General features: G+C 40.0%; 1 protein-coding gene across 4 annotated transcripts in view; it reads left to right on the top strand.

The window, feature by feature from the left end:
• The first annotated feature begins 214 nt into the window (after positions 1–214).
• The window catches only part of IGF1 (insulin like growth factor 1), a 78,885-nt gene continuing 59,508 nt past the window's right edge, over positions 215–19,591 (top strand). For 2 of the 4 annotated variants that reach the window (XM_055336564.1, XM_055336561.1), the window contains exons 1-2: positions 2,336–2,403; positions 5,053–5,209. In XM_055336564.1, coding sequence (XP_055192539.1) covers positions 2,389–2,403; positions 5,053–5,209 — 172 coding nt within the window. In that variant the 5' untranslated portion in view covers positions 2,336–2,388. Of the gene's footprint in view, positions 519–2,335; positions 2,404–5,052; positions 5,210–19,591 lie in introns of those variants that run through there. The other 2 variants (XM_055336562.1, XM_055336563.1) reach the window with 2 other exon arrangements.

Raw genomic sequence — 19,591 nt, forward strand, 5'->3', positions numbered from 1 at the left:
GGACGGATCCTTATTTTCTATGGCAGCATCCGTATATTAATGTCTGCGAACCCTGTCACTAACACACATTCTTTTAAGGGAAAAAAAATGCTTCTGTGCTCTAGTTTTAAAATGCAAAGGTATGATGTTATTTGTCACCATGCCCAAAAAAGTCCTTACTCGATAACTTTGCCAGAAGAGGGAGAGAGAGAGAAGGCAAATGTTCCCCCAGCTGTTTCCTGTCTACAGTGTCTGTGTTTTGTAGATAAATGTGAGGATTTTCTCTAAATCCCTCTTCTGTTTGCTAAATCTCACTGTCACTGCTAAATTCAGAGCAGATAGAGCCTGCGCAATGGAATAAAGTCCTCAAAATTGAAATGTGACATTGCTCTCAACATCTCCCATCTCTCTGGATTTCTTTTTGCCTCATTATTCCTGCTAACCAATTCATTTCCAGACTTTGCACTTCAGAAGCAATGGGAAAAATCAGCAGTCTTCCAACCCAATTATTTAAGTGCTGCTTTTGTGATTTCTTGAAGGTAAATATTTCTTACTCTTTGAAGTCATTGGGGGAATTTTCTTTAAATTGTGTACTGTTTGCTTCTGCCTAGAAATGTTATTCACTTTAGAATTTTCATTGTTTCGGAACTGGGAGTTATTTATAAATTGCTGAATATGCAATTCTGTGGGATCTGAAAAATTAGCTCCGGGAGAGGGGTGCCTTTGCACAGATATCTGTATGAGTAGAAACTATTGCAAGGTACTTATGCTAAATCCTCCACTTCTGCAGGGCTTCAGTGGTATCATTATAGAAGATTCCTTTAAATCCTATCGATGGTTAAGGGCTATAGAGCGTGGATATGAACTTTCAAAATTTTTTTTTGCAGGTGCAGATGTTTTATTTTTAAGACCATGTTTGTGTGTGTGTGTCTGTGTCTGTGCGTGCATGTGTGTGTGTGTGTGTGTGTGTAACTTGTCAGGACTTTTTATTATAAGGCAAGCCACATATGAAGAGTTACCTTTGAGATGATATTAAAGCTTTTAAATATGATCTCTGGAGCTAAGGTCCCAGAACTCTCTGCACTTATGCTCAGGGAGTCAAAGTTAGAGCGAAGTTTAATTTGTTCTTCTGAAAAAGAGCTTGACAACTCTTGCTGTCCCTGCAAGATATTCGGATAATTTAACAAATGCATGCTGTATATACGGAAAGCGGAAACTTTCTAGCAACTGCATGTCCAATTTTTTTCCTCTGAAGAGGGCTTTCGTGGGCGAAGTTTGGACTTGGGGTTTCATGTTGTAAAACTCTGATTTTATACTCGGTGCTGTGAAGTCTCTTTAGGTAAATTTGGCTGCTGCCGTTCATGCCAACTTCTCGTTTCCAATCACTGGCCCTAGTTCAAGTTTCCATTCTCAGCAAAATTATATCCTTCAAGACTTGTGTTTTTCCAATTTGCAAGCATTTTTAAGCCGCTGTCACTGGCTCCTCGATGCAATTGCCTAAGAGCTCGATTCATAAAACCTCCCTGCCACTCAGTACAGGATTCATTCGCTGCTTTCAAATACTCCACCACTAGGACTTTCTTAGTCAAATAAGTGGCTTAGGAGTTAAGAATACATGTTTGTCAGGCACCTGATTCTGCTGCCCTCCAGGTGCTGGCTGCCTTGCTTTTACAAGCAGCGAAGTCCATATATAAACACATATGACCTATACCGTGTCTGTAATATACTATGTGGTCCGGCAGCTAAGGTTTTTGTCTCCCTACTTAGACGACCATAAAAGGGGTTGTTGAGTGTCATCTCTGCATTAACTACAAGTTTGGAAAAATGCCTCTGAATGAACTTTTCGTGCTGTGTGTGTTGAACTTTTCAAAAGTAGAGCTAGCAATGCCGTTACTTCTCCCCACCCCCCCACCCCCAGTACCTGGAGATAGAAGTGGCTGGAGGGAGCCGTGGGTTCCTCCAGATGTAATTCAGTAAGTAAAGGTGTCCTGCCTAGAGGCGGAACGCGCAAGCTGATTGTACTGAGTCTCGAGATGTTTGGGAGTGTTCGAGTCTGGGGAAGGGTGTAAAGACAGAGGACTGGAGGGAGCCTCATTAGGGTCACTGTCCCAGGCGGCTACCGGCTACTGTAGGCACACAATGGAAACTGGTGCCGTGATTGGGGGGATCGGGGGTTGGGGGGGGAGATGGACTCAAATCCCAGCTGTGCAATTTGTTCATTGTTTGAATGGACAAAAGGCAATTTACTCAGGCTAATGGCATACCTGCCTGGGTGTCCAAATGTAACTAGATGCTTTCACAAACCCCACCCACAAGGCAGCACATGTTTTTAAGTCCTCAGTTTTCTATTCACATCAGCCTCATAATACCCACCCTGACCTGCTGTAAAAGATCTGGAACAAACAAAAAATGGTTACACCTACAGTGAGTATTTTCTTATGACTATTGCCCTCAAATTTTGCTGGGCATTTTCATTGTAGCCCAGACATCTGGAATCAATTGATATTCCATTTATTTAAGATAAAAAAAAAGAAAGGTCTTTTAAATTGTGAATTTGTGAATGATTTCTGAGAGGGATTGTTCTGAATTCTTTTTTCTTTTCTCTCTCTCTCTCTTCTCTTTCTGGTTCTTCCTTCCTTTCTATCTTTCCTTTCTTTCTCTTTGTTTCTTTTGTGTTTGGCAAAATAAAAGACCAAGAAGAAGATGGACATATGGGGCCACTTGTTTCAAACTTTTAACCCCTAAGCAAGTTTGTTATTGTCTTCTTTTGGGGAACATAATGCGACAGAATTCTCTGGTTCTTTGTGGGTGTACCGGACTAAAGGGAAATGCAGTGGAGGTTCTCTCTCATCCTAGAACTGTAAGTGCTGATATTTATCTAAAAACAGAACTCAGAAAAAAAAAAGGAAAGGAAAGGAAAAAGAAAAAAAAGCCATAAAAAATAAATCTTATATTCTGAAATGCTAGGGATCTATATGTATTGTTGAACTTACAGGTGTTATGCCAGAAATAGCTATTTAAAAAATATATAGTTTTGACATCTCATGAAGTTCTCCATTCACTAATCCACTTTTCCACTGGATTTCACGAGAACCGTAGAACTTCAAGCCATCTCCAGGTGCAGGTGCTTGGTCTTCAGCATCGCTGTGAACTCAAAAAGAAGGGAGGGACAGAGAAATAAAGTTGGTAGGGTAGCCTGCACTCTAGAACAGGCCGATTGCCAGAGTGTGGGATATGTTCTATAAGATCAGTTCGGAGTTTGCTCTTCCTAAAAAGGCATTGAGGTCCAGACAGGTTGAAACCATTGAGATTTCCACTGAGAATATTGAAGGGGGAAAAAACTCCACCAATTATTTGATAACTAAGAAAAATACAGGTTGGATGAGACCCTGTCTCCAGCAATCCTGGTGGCTTTGGCTATGTGGGAGTGCAGGGTCTCCAGGCAGAGCTCCTCCCGAGAACATGGAAGAGGTGTCCAGTTGAGCTTTCACCTCCTCTTCTACTTTATGTCCATTATTTATGATGATTTGCAAATAGAAGGCACTTTTCATCTTAAAATGTTTTACAAGCATTAACTAAACATTTACGTTGTGTTAACAAGAATCAGGAGTTTTAAGGTTGTTGTTCCCCCCCCCCCCAATGTGTGAGCTGAAGATCTGGCCACAGACATAGAAATCTTAATTAAAACGATGGAGCAAACTCTGCCACAGAGGTAAAGAGCCATTAAGTTGAGAGTTCATGGAGGGCAAGGAAAGCAAATGACTGAGTCTGTTTCTCCAAAAGAGATGGGGGCTGGACGGGCTGGCCATGACCCAAGAACTGGGGAAGCCTCTCCTTACAGTGCCCGCTTCCAGTGTAACTCCAAGGCCCTTTGGATAGAGCCCCTCACTTGCATCTTGCTGGTGACTCTTCCAAGGCCATTGCACCCACTCGCCTTGGGAGACTTCCTAGAAGAAACCCCGTCTTTGTGCCATAAGTAGCGATGTGGGAGAGTCAGTGATCACCTTGGCATTGTTTCTACTACTTTGAGAGAGGATGGGGCCCTGAGCCACAGAAATCTAGCTTTCAGTCAGGCAGCCCTGTGGCTATCAGTCATCAGCTAAGTAAGCCAACCGGGGGCTCTCAGAGTATTCTGCTATAAAATAGGTACAGTGACACGTAAGTCCCTCCAAGACATGAAATCAGAATTCCTGTGACCAAAAAAAAAAAAAAAAAAATTCTTTTGCAAGTTTTGAGTCCAATGCCCTGTTCACGGAGGGCAATCTCTCCACATATGTGGGTTTGATATTGCATTTGACTCAAAGGGCTTTTGTGTAGAAAAGGTGTAGTGCCTACTTAGCTCGAGCCAATTTCATGCCTAAATCTTACTTTTCCTGTTTCTATTTTTTTCTCACCTCCACTTGTGGTTGTGTTGACTGCTGATATTCCCCAGGTAAGACGTTTCTCTGTCTCTCTGTCTTTCTCTGTGTCTCTGTTTCTCTGTTTCTCTCTCTCATCAGGTGAAAAGCAAAAATCAAATCAAAACAAAACAAAACAAAAAAACCCTGTAACGACATATAGTATTTTCACAAATCCTTTCTTAGCCACAGTAAATTATCTTCAATCAGCAGCCAGGGAACGACGTTCTGGTTAACTTAATATTCTGGTCATATCGAACACAAATGCCATCTGTGGGTGGCCAGTCTTTAGAGAATTTAAATTAATAAAACGTATTCGGCCCCCAATCTGGACTGAGCGCAGTTTAACCTGTGATAAGTTCAAAAGGTTTACCAAGATCTCTGAGTGGGGTGGGATTCCATGGCAATAATGGCATCTTTCATTTGCAGAGTAAATGTTTAGGATCTCTCATTGAATTGCAATGGGACTGTGCAAAGAAGGGGCTCAGGGGAGTCCTCAGTGCTAATGTCATCGGGTGCCAGGGTGCGTTTGGTCCACACCACCCGCAGCCTACGGTCTGCACCCCTGTGCTGGGTGGCTCTGACCCTGGCAGGGATGGGAGGCTGAGGGGAGGTGCCCCACGGCCTCGTGAGGACCAAGGAGGGAAGGTGACCATCCCTTGTGGTTTGTTGGCAGGTGAAGATGCACACCGTGTCCTCCTCGCACCTCTTCTACCTGGCACTGTGCTTGCTCACCTTCCCCAGCCCCGCCACAGCCGGGCCTGAGACGCTCTGCGGGGCTGAGCTGGTGGACGCTCTTCAGTTCGTGTGCGGAGACAGGGGGTTCTACTTCAGTAAGTACAAGCACACACACACCCCCCACTGCCACTTGGTGGCTTCCTAACTACAGAGAGAGTGTGAATGGCTGAGTGACAGCCTTCAGCTGGAGGCCATCCGGCCACTGAGACTCCTCACCTTATGGAAGGTGAGGCAGGAGGAGGAGCTGAGGCAGGTCCTGCAGATTTAGGATGGAATTTTCTTCCCGGCAGGTGGTCCTTAAGTACTTCCTGCTGGGCTTTCCTGAAATCACTGTGCTCTGCCCTCACTATTCCTTCCCCTTCAGTGAGAGGAAGGAACAAAATGACCTGGGGGGGATCAGGTTTTGGTGTCTGAGACCCCGGGGTGCACATCTAAACACAAGGCAGAAATGCATAGGCCTGTTTTAAGTGCTCTGGTAAGTTGGAGTAAAATAGTGAGGTGGACTCAGAAAAAGGAGTAAGAGAGCACAGACCATATGTATCCACGCACTGTGACATCACCAGGGACAGAAGGTGAACTTTGCTCAAAGGCACATTGGCAAAAACACGGGCACTCTCTAAAATGCAAACGGAAATGCCATATTAATGTGTCCTCTATGCAAATCGACCTTGACTTTTTGTGATTGCCTTCCTGTGATTTAGCATTACTCCAGGGCTCTCTGGTGATAACTCCATCTGGAAAAGGGTTTCTGACAAGTATGGGGTTACTTATCCCATAAGTAGGTCTCAGGTGATTAAAAACTTGACAGCCAATAAAAAATGGGCGGCCAAGTCAATGTTTGCAAATAACAAACACAAACATAAATCAACACATTGCCTGGGAGAACTGAGCACCTGCAGAATCTACCTTGGAGGCGTCCATCTCATTGTATATTAGAGGGCAGTGAAAGATTTAAAGCCAGTTGTTCAGTCTATTAATTATTTGGAATTTTAGAAAGTTCCAGGAAACTGATGTTCAGGTCCTCAGTGAGCATGAATCATTCTTAGAGGTTCATTACCACTCGAGTGTAGACAGCTTACCTCAGTTGCCCACTCAGCTTTGAATAGCTCCTCTGATGACTCACACACTTCAAGTCTCTCTCATCTTCTTCCCAGGGAAGGTGGTGTGTGCCCATGTGCGTGTGTGTGTGTGTGTGTGTGTGTGTGTGTGTGTGAGAGAGAGAGAGAGAGAGAGAGAGAATGAGAGAGAGAGAGAGAGAGACTAGGGAGAGGGGCCTGAATACAGCAGTCTGGGATGAGCCTGGGAGATAGGAAGGGAGAGGCTGATGGAGGACTGGTGATTTGTACTTACTATAGAGTTGGCAACAAATAGTCTTTAAACAACTAGTGACAGAGAATGAGAAGTGCTTTTTATTACTTGCATGGGCAAACGCCCCCTCTCTGTTTCCAGCTAATGGTTTAAAAGAGTGAATTCACTTATTTTTCTGTCATTAAAGCAATTCTATCCAGTTCTCTGTTATAGAGCAGATGAATAAGTTCATTGGGTGGGTACTTTTCAAATAGCAGGCTCTTTTTTTTTTTTTTTTTTTTTTTTAACCTTTGAAATATACAGTGAAAGGCAAATGTTTTACATCAACATCACCCAATGGTGGGTTGCCATTATTCTTTACATTGCTGCTACTGATTCACATATTTAAAAAAATGAATAATTCTCACCTATTATTCCAAAGAGGACTTTTTTGCCTTGGTAATCTATTTGTGCAATTTCCTCTGAGCCAAGGATCAAGGTAATAGCAAGCCCACAATTTTCTTCTGCTATGTGCCAGGATCAATTGTCTTGTTTAACTTGACATATTCCAAAATTTCCATGCACAGTGCAAGGAAACTGGATTATTTGATGCTGCAATGTTTGCATTAGATGATGAAAAATGGGAATGGAAATAATCATTTGGTCCCAAGTAACCGTATAATATTGATACATGTGCACTCAGATAGTATTGGACATGTATGATGGAAACCAATTTCAAGACACCAAAAAGGTGTTTTTACTGTTACTACAATGATCAAATTTTAGGAAATGTTTTTAAATTCCATTATAACTTGAAACTGAAAGGTTATATATAGCAACTCTTGGTGTTTAGAGTATGACTTTGGATAGAAAGTGGTTTCATGAATTGTGATTATTGTCAGTATTATCATTGAGAACATGTTTCATAAATTCTGCCTTATACCATTCCATGACTTATCTGACATAGAGCCTCATGAATGAAAGTATTCTTGTTACCTTTCTAGTTAACCAGACAATCCTTTTTGCCCAAGAGAAGTTATCCCCTTTACATTCTTTAATCCAAAACATCAGTGGATCATATGCTTATATGTCAGAGTGAGTATATGTCCAGGAACTCATAGTCTAGTTAGGGGGTTAAAAAACACACATAAGTATTATCAAGTGTCATAATCATAGGAGAATAGATATAATCCTTTATGCTTTTCCTGAATATTTTGTCCCATTTGAAATCACCTAGCCAGGATCTACCCTCTCGATGGGCTCCTTGATGCCAAAGACTAGATTTATTTACCATTGAATCCCAGTATCTAGCTCAATGCCTGGCTGATATAGTACAGTCTCATATTTGATCACTGAACTGACAAGCTTAAATTGAATTGAATCCACTTGAATCCAATTGAATGGAATGAAATTACTTATTTGGGATCTTAGTCTTCAGAACCATAAAGAATTAGATTTGTCAAGTTCTTTGGGTAATTCGTATCTCCTGTTTACTCAACTATTGGATAAAACTGCTTTCCTTTTATTCAACTGAATACAGCATATACTAACAATGACTTAGAAGCTGCAGTTTGGTTGTCCCCAAGCCTCACTGATGGTCTGTTTTGTGTCTGAGCCAATTATTCTAACAGGCATTAACTGTTGTCAACCAATTTTATTGAGTTTCCTTTTTGTCCCCTGAGATTTAGTGTGTGTGGAGAAATCAGCTCTAAGCATTTATAGTCTTTGAGATACTTTTTAGAGGAAAGCGGTCTTCCTCACTTCTACTGTCTGTCAGTTGACTCTTTTCATTGTTTTTACCCTTATTTTCAACGTTTTATTGTTTTATTCTAAACTGCTTCAAATCCATTTTGAAAGTATAGTTTTGTTGTTGTTTTCTTTTTTATAATAGTGGAAAACAGTTTCTGATCTACATTTGAAATTTGAACATCTGAAAGAAAATTGGCTCCGTATTTATCTTTTTCAGGGGTCAGAATGTTTAACAAGGGGAGTTTTCTTAACCTATTAGAAACAGAACAGTTCTGACTTTGAAAAAAAAATTAATGTTTACTTTGTATGGACTGACTCAGTGTGTGGATGAGCTCCTATTTCTCTGCAAGCACAAGCTCCACTACAACACAGTGGAAGCAACCTTCTAGATTATCTGTTTTGTGAACAATTTTTCTAACATAAGTGGAACAGTTCCTCTATAATTAATGCAGCTTCCCCAGACATTTTATGAAATGAAAGTTCCAATGAAGAGCTAATTACTAATTCTTCCCTATGCATCATAGTAAGAGAAGGTATCAGCCAGTCTTGTGCTCTCACAGTCCTGTGCGAAAAATGGTGGCGTAATGAAGTGGCGCATCGGGAAAGAGCTAGATATTATCTCGTCAGATTGATGGAGCCCTCATAGAGGAGGGCTTATTATAACCTCATTTTGCATGAAACATAGCAAGAGGAAACAAGCTTCAAGTAAAAATGAAGATGTTAAGCTCGCCATAGATATAATTTCTTGACAGTCATGATGATTAACCATTTTAACATGTACTTTAGGGGCTTGTGGAATTTCTCTCTTTGGAGATACTTAAAAAAATTGACAGACAACTAACCATCTTGGATGGTTTTAATTAAGAGCAACCAAAAGAAAGCAAGTTTCTGGGGTCCTTTTTAGTTTAAAGAGTCTATAAACAGTCCCTTAAATAAATCGTATATGCTTTACCTCTGGGTAAAGGAGAAAGGTCTGGGAAAAAGGAGAAGTAAATCAATTAGAAAAGAAAGTTAGATCCCCTTTCAGCTATTCTAGATTTATAGCTTATGTAAAACATACTTTATTAAGAACAGTCTGAATAAACTAAGGACATTCTTATGTGTTAAAACATACTGCTTTATGGAGTTTAAGTGAAACTTTGCATTGAATTTCATTGTTATTGATTGCCACAACCTTCCTAGATCTAGGTATTATTATTAACTCAGGCTTCTTTCATTTGAAATAGAGCTTGGAAAACTGCTCCTAGACCTGTCACTCATTAGCTGTATGACTTTGGCAGGCATTTAAACTTTCTTGGTCACAATGTCCTTGTCTATAAACAAGGGGATTTTGTTAAAGTAAATGACTTCTTCTAACTTTAACAGACTCAGAGTCCAGGTAGTAATGAACTAGGATTAGGTGCTATTCAAGAAAGGAGTGCCTTGGATTTAAGTAGTGACCAAAGAATATTTAGCGTCCTTTATCTTCTCTAAAGAGTTTCTGTTTGCCCCCAAAGATAGGAGAGTCTACCTACTTACACTTTGCTTTGCTTTGTTTTCTTTTAAACTGGGTTTCAACCCCTCAGGGATGGAACGGAAGCTCGGGCATGACCAAATACACAAAGGTCATCTGGCCAAAAGAGCACACGCCTCATGCAAGCAGATTCCCATTTTTCCTTGCAAGGAAGGACCAACTGACTGTTCTCATATTTACATTCTCTCACTCTCTTGGGTGTGAGAACAAGGGAGTAGGGAGTAGGTCAGTTCTTAGTTGCCCTTTATTGTAAGTCAGATGGGACAAATAAGAATCTATAGGCTTCTAAACCTTGACCAGCTGCCTTTTGCCAGCCTACTGATACTGCCTTTCTGATTACAGAAGGGAGTGTATAACTGTGGGCACTCCAAGATACACACCATTACCATTGCTTTGAGTGGGGCTGGGTTTGAGCTACACCATTTGTAGTCCATGTATCCCTTTGACCGCCAGCCATGCATTTGTATGACAGCTGGTCAGAGTTAAGGGTACAGTCTCTGGCTGTGGAAAAGCTTTTATCTTTGAAATTAATTGGCACATATGGGGTTTGACGTTATGGCCCTGGCCTCGTTAGCACCACTAAGCTAATAGACCACAGATATTCTTAAAGAAAAGTAATGAATTTTTATATTGACCCTAAATGCTTGCTACTTCTCTTTAAATATGTCCAGGAGGACCAGTCTATGCAATCAAAAGACCACTTAAAAAGTAATAGTTTCTGTACAAAATTAGAAAATAATCTGCACTTTTCTGACATTTTAATATTCTTTAATACCATCTCCCTGATGGAGAATTGTAAGAAGCAGAAGAGTGAAGGGTTCAAGACCAAGAGTATGGTCTCTATTGCCAAGAATTTAGAGTTTGAATTCTAGCTTACTTAGGGGTGGGCTTAAGAAAATTACTTATACTCTTTGTTCCTTAATTTTCTCATCTGTAAAACGGGCCCTACCTCATAGAACTGGTGTTAGGATTAAATGAGTTAATGTATTAGAACATATTAACTTAGAATACTGCCTGACACATAGTAAGCACCATACACGTCAGCAGTTTTTTTTTAAAAGATTTTATTTACTTATTTATTCATGAGGATACACACAGAGGAGAGAGAGAGGGGGGCAGAGACACAGGCAGAGGGAGAAGCAGGCTCCATGCAGGGAGCCCGATGTGGGACTCGATACCGAGTCTCCAGGATCATGCCCCGGGCTGTAGGCGGCGCTAAACCGCTCAGCCACCGGGGCTGCCCACATGTCAGCAGTTATACTTGTTTACTCTCTCGTGGGGTCTGTTTCAGAGTCTATTGCAAAGGCTGAGGTATCTGAACAGCCCAATTAGTCATACATTCATTTTCTCTCCTTAGGGGCTGCTGATAAAACCTATTATTAGTAGTAATAGGTATATAGCAGTATTAGTAACAAGAAGAATATCTTGTGTTTAGCTAGTATATTTACTTTTTCAAAATCCACTTGCATTAGCTCTCTCACATTGGTTTTATTGGAAGGCAAGAATTATTGCTTCACTGGACAAATAAGAAATGTGAGACCCTGAGATTTTGTGACTTACCTCACTGGACAGATGCAGAACCAAAGTTAAGGTCTCTTGTCTCTAAGAAGCATGTTCATTCAGCCATTTACATTGTTTAGAGGCTCAAAGTGTTATGGCATAGGGAGATGCTTCCAAAAATACCAGTCCTTTTCTGAGGGAGGGTAACCCAGTCAATTCTGAACACTTCATTGAAAGGAGTCATGAGGGAGATAGTTATGTGATAACGCTATATTTCATCTTCCAGAAAAATTTAGGAAATACTAATATAATTTCCCCCAGAGTGTATAAGAAAAGTCTTTGATTAGGGGCTGCTGCTGTCCAAAAGCCTTCACAGATTAGACTCCACTCATGGAGTCAGCCCACCTGTGAGCACCACGATACTCAATATGATCTGAGGGAGCTTCTTTTCTGGCCAACTTCAAGTTTCTTCCTTCTCTACCAGCAAACCTCAAGTGCCTCATTTCCAGCAGCTCTTAGCTCTGTTGGTTTTTCTCAAAGACCAACTGATAAAGGGCTGTTTACCTTGACCAAGAATCTTTCTCTGGGTTTTATGAGAGAGGTGGTAAAGGAGAGGTGGTCACAGGGTGCCATGATCCAGAGTATGCTAGACAGGAAGAGGCTTCTCCAGCTTGACCATGGAAGGACTTATGAGAGCAGCCAGGAGCTTGGATGTGCAGGCATCATTCAGCCAGTTGTTTGACACTATTGGTTTCAGATGTCTCATATCTTACATGGCTGGTAAGTTAGGCATTTGGGATCCAGAAGAGAGTTTTTATGTCCTTCAAATTCCCTGGGCCACCATACACCTTCTCCAGACATTATGTACCATGCCAGCATTCCTCAGGGCCTCTGTTAAGGACTGACCTCATTCTGCCAGCAGCCTTCCTTCCTGTTTCACAGCCTATAACAAAAAATCAGACATTGAAAACATGTACAAGATCTCTCTCAATTAGATTTCTCATTGTTCTCAATAATGGGCTACAAAGCCTTTGCTCTTTTATGCAGCCAGACGTCTTTGACAACCATGGTGCAAAAAATCGTTTTTGCACTAAGCTCCTGCCCTGGCATAGTTCCATCCTATACCTCTCTGTAAAACATCAGCAAGCTCTTACATCACAAAGAATTACTTTTGGTTGCCTGGAAAATTCAAATCCTCAGACCATATTAGCTGTTAGAGTAAGGAGATGACAACACAGCATTTTGTCTTTATCTATATGCGAGATCATGTTTAAAACAGCAAAGAGCTGTTATTTGACATGCAATTCCTTAACTACAGTAAGTTGTACGCCTATTTAATGCATTGTTTAGTCTCACATTGGCTAAAGCTACTTAAAGAAGCACTTGGCAAGCTCTGGCTTTTCATTCTTGGCATAGCTGCCCCTCTTACTTTTTCACTGAACCTTAAATACCAAGAAAAACCCTTCAATTACTTTATATCTGGCATATTGCTTTATACAATTGGCCAGAATTTTTGCACGTGGCCCTCTGCATTTGTCCTAAGGTAATTAATAGCTTTGCAATATTTGATCAGCAGCAGCACGGACACAAAGAGAAATTATGCAACCAGTAGAGACCACACAGTCTTTTAAATTAAAACCTTTTGCATTTAATGCTCAGACATACTACATGATAGGGTTTCCAAGCCAAAAAATAAAGAAAAAAATTAAAAATTAGAAAAAATTAAAAGCATGCTAAAACCCCTGGGATGATACCCAAGAATCTGGTTATTGATTAAGTATACATCCCTCTAATACCTCCCTCTTAAAAATACCTGATTATTCAAAGGAAGACTGCTACAACCTTGGAAACCCTTGAAAAATAGTTAAACATCAAGAAAGAGACTCAGAGAGATGATGTGGCCAAGGACACACTTCTAATTAATGGCAGAAATATAAAAAGACACTTTTGATTCTGTTTTCTGATTCCAGTGCAGAGCTTGCCCTTTGGCAGCCACAAATCATGCCTATGTCAGAGTTACGTGGTAAATTAAAATGGCCTGGGAAAGGTCTACAATCAAGTTCACCCAAATAAATATAGAACTTGGTGGCTTTCTCATTCCAATGAACTCACCTGAAACTTAAGTTTAACACTTTCCCTTGCTGTAGAAATTTGCACGAACTAAAGTAATTCCTTGCCTATTCCTTATACATTACACAAAACCTTCAGATGTGCTTTAGATCTTCCAAGTCCACTTAAGGTCATAATTTAGACTATTATTGTATATTATATTATTCTGACTCTTTGGTCACTCTCTCCAATGTCAACTTGGGTAGAGCTGCTTTGGAATGACCTAGCAAAGCTGTGCTCCTGGAAAATCTGAAACAGTCTGACGAGTTGTTGGATCAGCTTTTTTTCTGGAGATTTCTATGACGGCCTCAGGCCAAAAGAAATTTACACCTGATCTTTTTGCAGACTTCCAAGCAAATACTCTATTGAAACTCTTCGGACTTTCTTCTTTCATCTGTAGCTTTATGAGGTACTAAAAAGGTTGTTGGGCGGGGGGTCTTTTTAAACTTTGAAATTGGGTTAGTCATAGAGTCAATTCTGTGAATATTGCTGGGAAGATGGTACTACCTCTGTGCCATTTACCCTGGCGAAATGGCTCTTTCATCAGAGGCAAATGATTAAGAAAGATTGCACTGAGCCAACCTACATGCAGCCAACTCCTGATTATCTATGAAACTGGGGAAAGGAGCACTAAGCGTTAGTATTCTGGATTAAACTGACATAAGGATACTGTAGATTTTGGCCTCCTCACTTCTCCTTCCTTACTGCCCCCAGCCTCAGCCCCTTTATGAGACCAAGTGGCATGTTTTTAAATCCTACTTCATTCTCATACTCCCTACTCACCTTCCCCAGCAGTGCCATTGGCAACAGTTTCTCAGCATCAGCACTGTTGGTGCTCTGGGTTAGATAATTTTTTATTGGAGGAGGGAATTTATGCATCATGACTATTTAGCACTGTACTTGGCTATTATCCTCTGGGTGCCAGTGTCCTTCCTCCCCTTCATGACAATCAAAAACATCTCAACATTGCTAGATGTCTCCACGGTGAGGGTGTGGAATCATCCCTAGTTGAGAACTATTGGACTAGAGGTCTACAGAAGGGAAGCAGCTAGAGCAATGGGAAAGCCATGAGTGAAAGTAACACAGGAACTATTAGTCTATGTTCCATTGCCCAGAGTAAACAATGAGAAGATTCATTGTGGTTTTAGAAACTTTTCTCTGAAAATAAAAAAGCTTTTCCCATAGGCTATCTAGAAGATATTGTAGGCACTCCCTTTCATCTTATAGCTATGGAACTCATTTATTTTAGTAACAGCAGTAAAAGAAGGCAGAAATGGTGTAAAGCAAAACTTTGTGCTGAAAAATATGATTATGACCACCTGGAGCAAATGAAAAAGAAGCCTGTTACCTATGGCCTCAATATTTATGGCCATTCCCTTCTTAGTCATATAATAAATAAGCTGTCAATGCCCCATAAGTGAAAAGGCCTGGTTCAAATACGGTGGCCACAATTTTTCTCTTGCTTTCTTGTGTCTTTCCTATCTGAATGTCACCAGAGGCATCTGGTTATTGCCCAGGAACAGCCCCAGCAGAAAAACAGAAAGAAGTTCAATACATTGGAAATCAGAAGTTCCACATTTAAGCCTCACCCAGTTCCCATACTTAACAGCACTTCTCCCCCTTGGAACAATTAGGTAATATCCTTGGGTCTTACATTCCTCTTTATAAAGTGGGAATTAAAATATTATACCCGAGAGTTGTTTTGAGACTCAGCTATAGAAGGGCTTTGAAAACCTAGAGGGCCATCCAAATATGTTACTATTAATTGATTGAGTTGAATGTTTTGCCTTGTCCCTCTAATCACCACCACAAATTAGTTTGATGGTTCAATTTCAATTATTAATGACATTGACCCATTAGTTCAATTGTTCTGCAAGAATTATCTAGAAAAGTTAATTTGGTAGTGTATTGTCTCAACCTTATTAATTTGAAAGAAAAGTATGTTGGCATCCTCCATTAACATATCACTTTGCATTTAGACAGCCCAAGAGTTAACTAATGGATTTTTAGATGCTCACCCAGTATTACTGTTCATGTCCTCATTGTGGGAAGCAGAAAAAAGATAGAGCCTATTGCTTTACCACACTAAGCTTGCTTACAGCGTCTGTCTCCAAGGTGGTTAGGTAGTCACTGAGGTTTCACACGTAGACAAAAGATTTCCATTCTCCCAAGTCAGCTATTGGTGATTTCTGCTCAGCCTCAAAATGCAGTGTTCAGCAGCGGGAATGTACTTCCTAATCAGAAAAGTATCTCTGCACTCTCAGGTTGCCCATCATAACTGCTTCCTTATCTCAGTCTGACTTAGGGGAATTGATTTGTTGTTGTTGTTTGAGAGTGGCTTTGATGAAATCAAAATTGTGAGTTTTATCACCATATGATCCACTGACTATGTGGCATGTGGTTCTTCTATTCCTGAGGCTTCACATCCAAAAGCTGTCAGAAACACAATATTTGACTCAGCAAAGACACTTTTGAACCTCACAATCAAATACTGGTTACTGCTGCCATGAATTTTCATTCTATTTTGAGCTCTTTCAGAAAAACAAAGTTTTTTGAGTTTTTTGGTTTTTCTTTTTTCTGTCCTCCACGGCATCAGTGTTGGGCACTTAATAAAACTGCTTGATTTGATATTGACAAAGTCATTCCAAAAGCTATTTCCTCTTACCAGTCCCCTAAATTTATCCCCATGACTTTCCATTTGCTACTGCCACTATTAAAGATCTGAGATTTAAAGTATAGAATAAAAAAGCTTGTTTGAGGTATCATTTCTTGGGAACCTCTTCACTATTGTCCTGGAAAAAATATCTCCTAGCTCAACAGCCAGCTAATTATAGTCAACAGGTAATTTTCAAGGTCTACCAAAAGAGCCTTCACAAGAAATTCCACCTGTGGAAATGGTTTTGTGAACAGAACGTCCACTCAGTTCCTCTCTATTTCATCTGAAATATTCCTACTAAAAGGAGAGATGATAGTCAAGGGAAGGCACATAACAAATGGTACCTCCTTGGCAAACAAGCCCCCAAGGTAGGAATAACCACTGGAACACCAGCCTTCAGAGAACACAGGTAGTTTTTATTTGCCAAAGCATAATTGAAGAATTGGAGATCTAGAAAGAATCATATAGAGCAATCCGGTTCATTGCACTCACTTCCCAGATGAAGGAAGCAAGGTCCAGAAAATAACATAATGGGCATAAGGTTACAAAGCACACTGGTGGGGAAGCCAGGACTGTAGTCACCTCCCTCAGTCTAGGGTACTAGGAGGACCCTTTAAACTTAACCTTGGTAAATTCACATGAAGGTAGTACTAGCAACTCAGAACTACTCTTTCTTTTGGTACAATGCATTAGAATAGTGTTTGAAAATCTGAGCCCTTAACCAATCAGAAAACTTCTTTTGCCAACTTCTATCACCCACTGGATAAAACATCAAGTTCCTTTATTCCAAATCTGATCAACCTGACTTCTTCATAGATTCTCGTAGTTTGATGGATTGGTAGCTTAAAAGAAAAAAAGTAAAAAACTAATTTCTTTTTAGAGATACTTTTAATTTCAAGTCATGTTAGTTGGTTGTCTAGTTTATGTATTTTGTTTTGCTTGTTAACTCAGAAGCTACCCAAAACAAAAGGTATTGTCAATGCATTATTTCTGGCTCCACACATTTCTGACTTGCTAGTCTTCTATGAAGGTCTTCCATGAAGAAGCTTAAATTTTCCTACGTATTTTGAGTTTTATGTTTCTTTCCATTAAATTTTCCAGCCGTTCATAGACATATTTAGTTTGGCAGAAGGTAGTGGTGACTCATGGAATGAAGAAATTTGAAAGCAAAGCTACTGAAAATGGATCTAATTTCTTTTCAGGGTAATTTGGGAGCGAACGATTGATAATTTGTCTGATTTTTCCTGGTTTCATCAGCTGCCATACTGCCAAATATTTGTTCCATATGGATGCTTTGTTATTACTGAAACATATAACAAATTTCATCTGCAACTATATCTAATATGGTCAAAGGGTAAGACTATTGTTGGCTCATTTTCCCATTGTTTTTGGCTGGATACCCTCAATCAATGGTTATTGAGTGAAAAAAACAGGATCATATTGAAACCATTTTCAACATGTTCCTTCCTATGGATTCAAGCATTTCACTGTGAGTTTGTCAAACACAGCAAATGTTCCTTATTAAAGGGATGATTATGTTTTCGGCATAGACATGACTGCCAGTTAATTGCATTCACCTTATAATTCCACTCTCTTAATTTGGTGTAGAGATGTTTTTGGCTTCCAAAGATTCATTCCTTCTTTTCTGCTGATTCTTGCCTCCTACTATGGAATAGATATTTGGGGATAGATTCTGAGAAGATCAATGACATACAATAAGCATCATTTCAGGCTTACCTTAAGATAGACAGTATGTGGACCCTGAGTCATTTGAATCATAAGACTTGTAAAACGTATTAGTGCCACAAATCTGGCTGGCATTTCTGTAGATTACTAGTGCTTTGCATGCAATTATGGAAATCTTCCTTACCAGAGAAGCCAGACAAGGGTTCAGTAACATTGCATGAAAACATTATGCTGTGTAAGCTAAAGACACAGAAGGACTTACTTCTGGCTGGTTCTGAGGTAGACACTGATCACTTACTGCCTTAAAGTCATTCATCAGGTCATTGATTTCAATCAACAAAAATGATTTCAGTATCTTCCCCCAACAACAACAACAACAACAACAAAACAATGGCAATAATAAGAAACAGAGAAGTCTCTTAGAAGAAACCAGATGTTATTGAAGACCATGGAAAGTGTTTTGTAGCAAGAAATAGTCTCTTGTTTATGAAAGGAAAATTTGGTTTGACCAACAAATGTTCTAAGAGTCACACATAGCACATAGTAAATACATAGTTTAGTGTATGAAAAGTGTGAGTCTTCACACAGAGAGTAGCCTTGCTACTCAGAGCAACTTGATAGCTTATTGGAAAAGCAAACTCAGAGGCTCTACCCCAGACTAATTAAAAGAAAAATCTACATTATAAACCAGACACCTACAGGATTTGTATGCTCATTAGGATTTGAGGAGCCCTGGTTTAGGGAATCACAGGAAATAACAGGTACGTGTTGCTTGGTGACTCATCTGTTAAGAAAGAGAACACAAGCTAGTCAGGGCTGAACTCCCACTGAAGATTTGAAAAATCTTGTTGGGGCCAAACATGCTTGTGATCGTTAACAACATATATGCTGATTCAACCATATCAAGTACCCAATTCCTTCAGGTTGAGGAGCCTTTCCTCAGAGGAACTATAGAACTACTCCAAGGATAACCCCAAGGCCTGACCTTCTGTGAACTGGAAATTGGAACTCCTAATTGCTGTGGCTGCAATTTCCAAACCCATCACTGGGGCCAGGAACTGAGATCCAGTCCTTAAGATCTTGCCAGCTTCTTTTTCAATAGTTACATTTTATAAGAACAGCCAAGCAAGAGTCCTTAAAAAAAAATATTTCTAATTGCATTGAGTGGACAAATGTGTGTTTTACTCATATCAAATTGCTTCCCTTGTCATGCTTAGCCAGTTTCTAATATTATTTCTTAGGACTCTGAGTTGATTAGTTCCATTAGGTTTGCTATTGGAATCTAAAAGAAATGGTTTTGAGCTAAGAAAAGTGGGATTCTGTCTCTTATTGGAAGATGAAGGGTAAACTAAAACCGCTTTCCAAAGAGGCAGCTGGCTCCCCAGTTGAATGCCTTCACTAGACCCTTTCTGGAGTTTGGCAAGTTTCCAAGCCTGAACCTGTTAATGAAGGTCCAGATATCTAAAGGACACGATTGTTCAGAAAGACCTCAACCTACAGCAAGGCAGGTACAAGTTAGAGAGGGCCAGTTTATAACTTCTTTTCCTTGAATGACACTAGAAAAAAGAGGGAGATCTTTGGATAGGGACTTTGGGAATCTTGGATTTACTCAGAGGTTTACCACTAAATAACTTGGTAAATTTGGTGAATAGTCCCAAGAGTCTCAAAATCTGTTTCCATTGGAACAATAACATTAAGATGAACCATGACATTCCAATTCTGAAATGGGGTCACTCTGATCTCTTTTCACAGTTCTCCAGGGAGAAAATAATAAGTCATAGATAATAGTTTTCACATTCTTTTCATACACATTTTTCTTAAACTTTTAAGTATCTATCACCTTTTGATTGTATTCAATTCTAGGATTGGCAGTATTGGACTTAGCTCACAATTATACATTTATTTTAGTTAGACTTAGTCCACAGCATTTTAATGCAATATCCCTTACTCCTTGGCACTCTACCCGTTGAAAGAATA

This window comes from Nyctereutes procyonoides, unplaced genomic scaffold (genome assembly GCF_905146905.1).
Source record: "Nyctereutes procyonoides isolate TBG_1078 unplaced genomic scaffold, NYPRO_anot_genome, whole genome shotgun sequence".
NCBI lineage: Eukaryota > Metazoa > Chordata > Mammalia > Carnivora > Canidae > Nyctereutes > Nyctereutes procyonoides.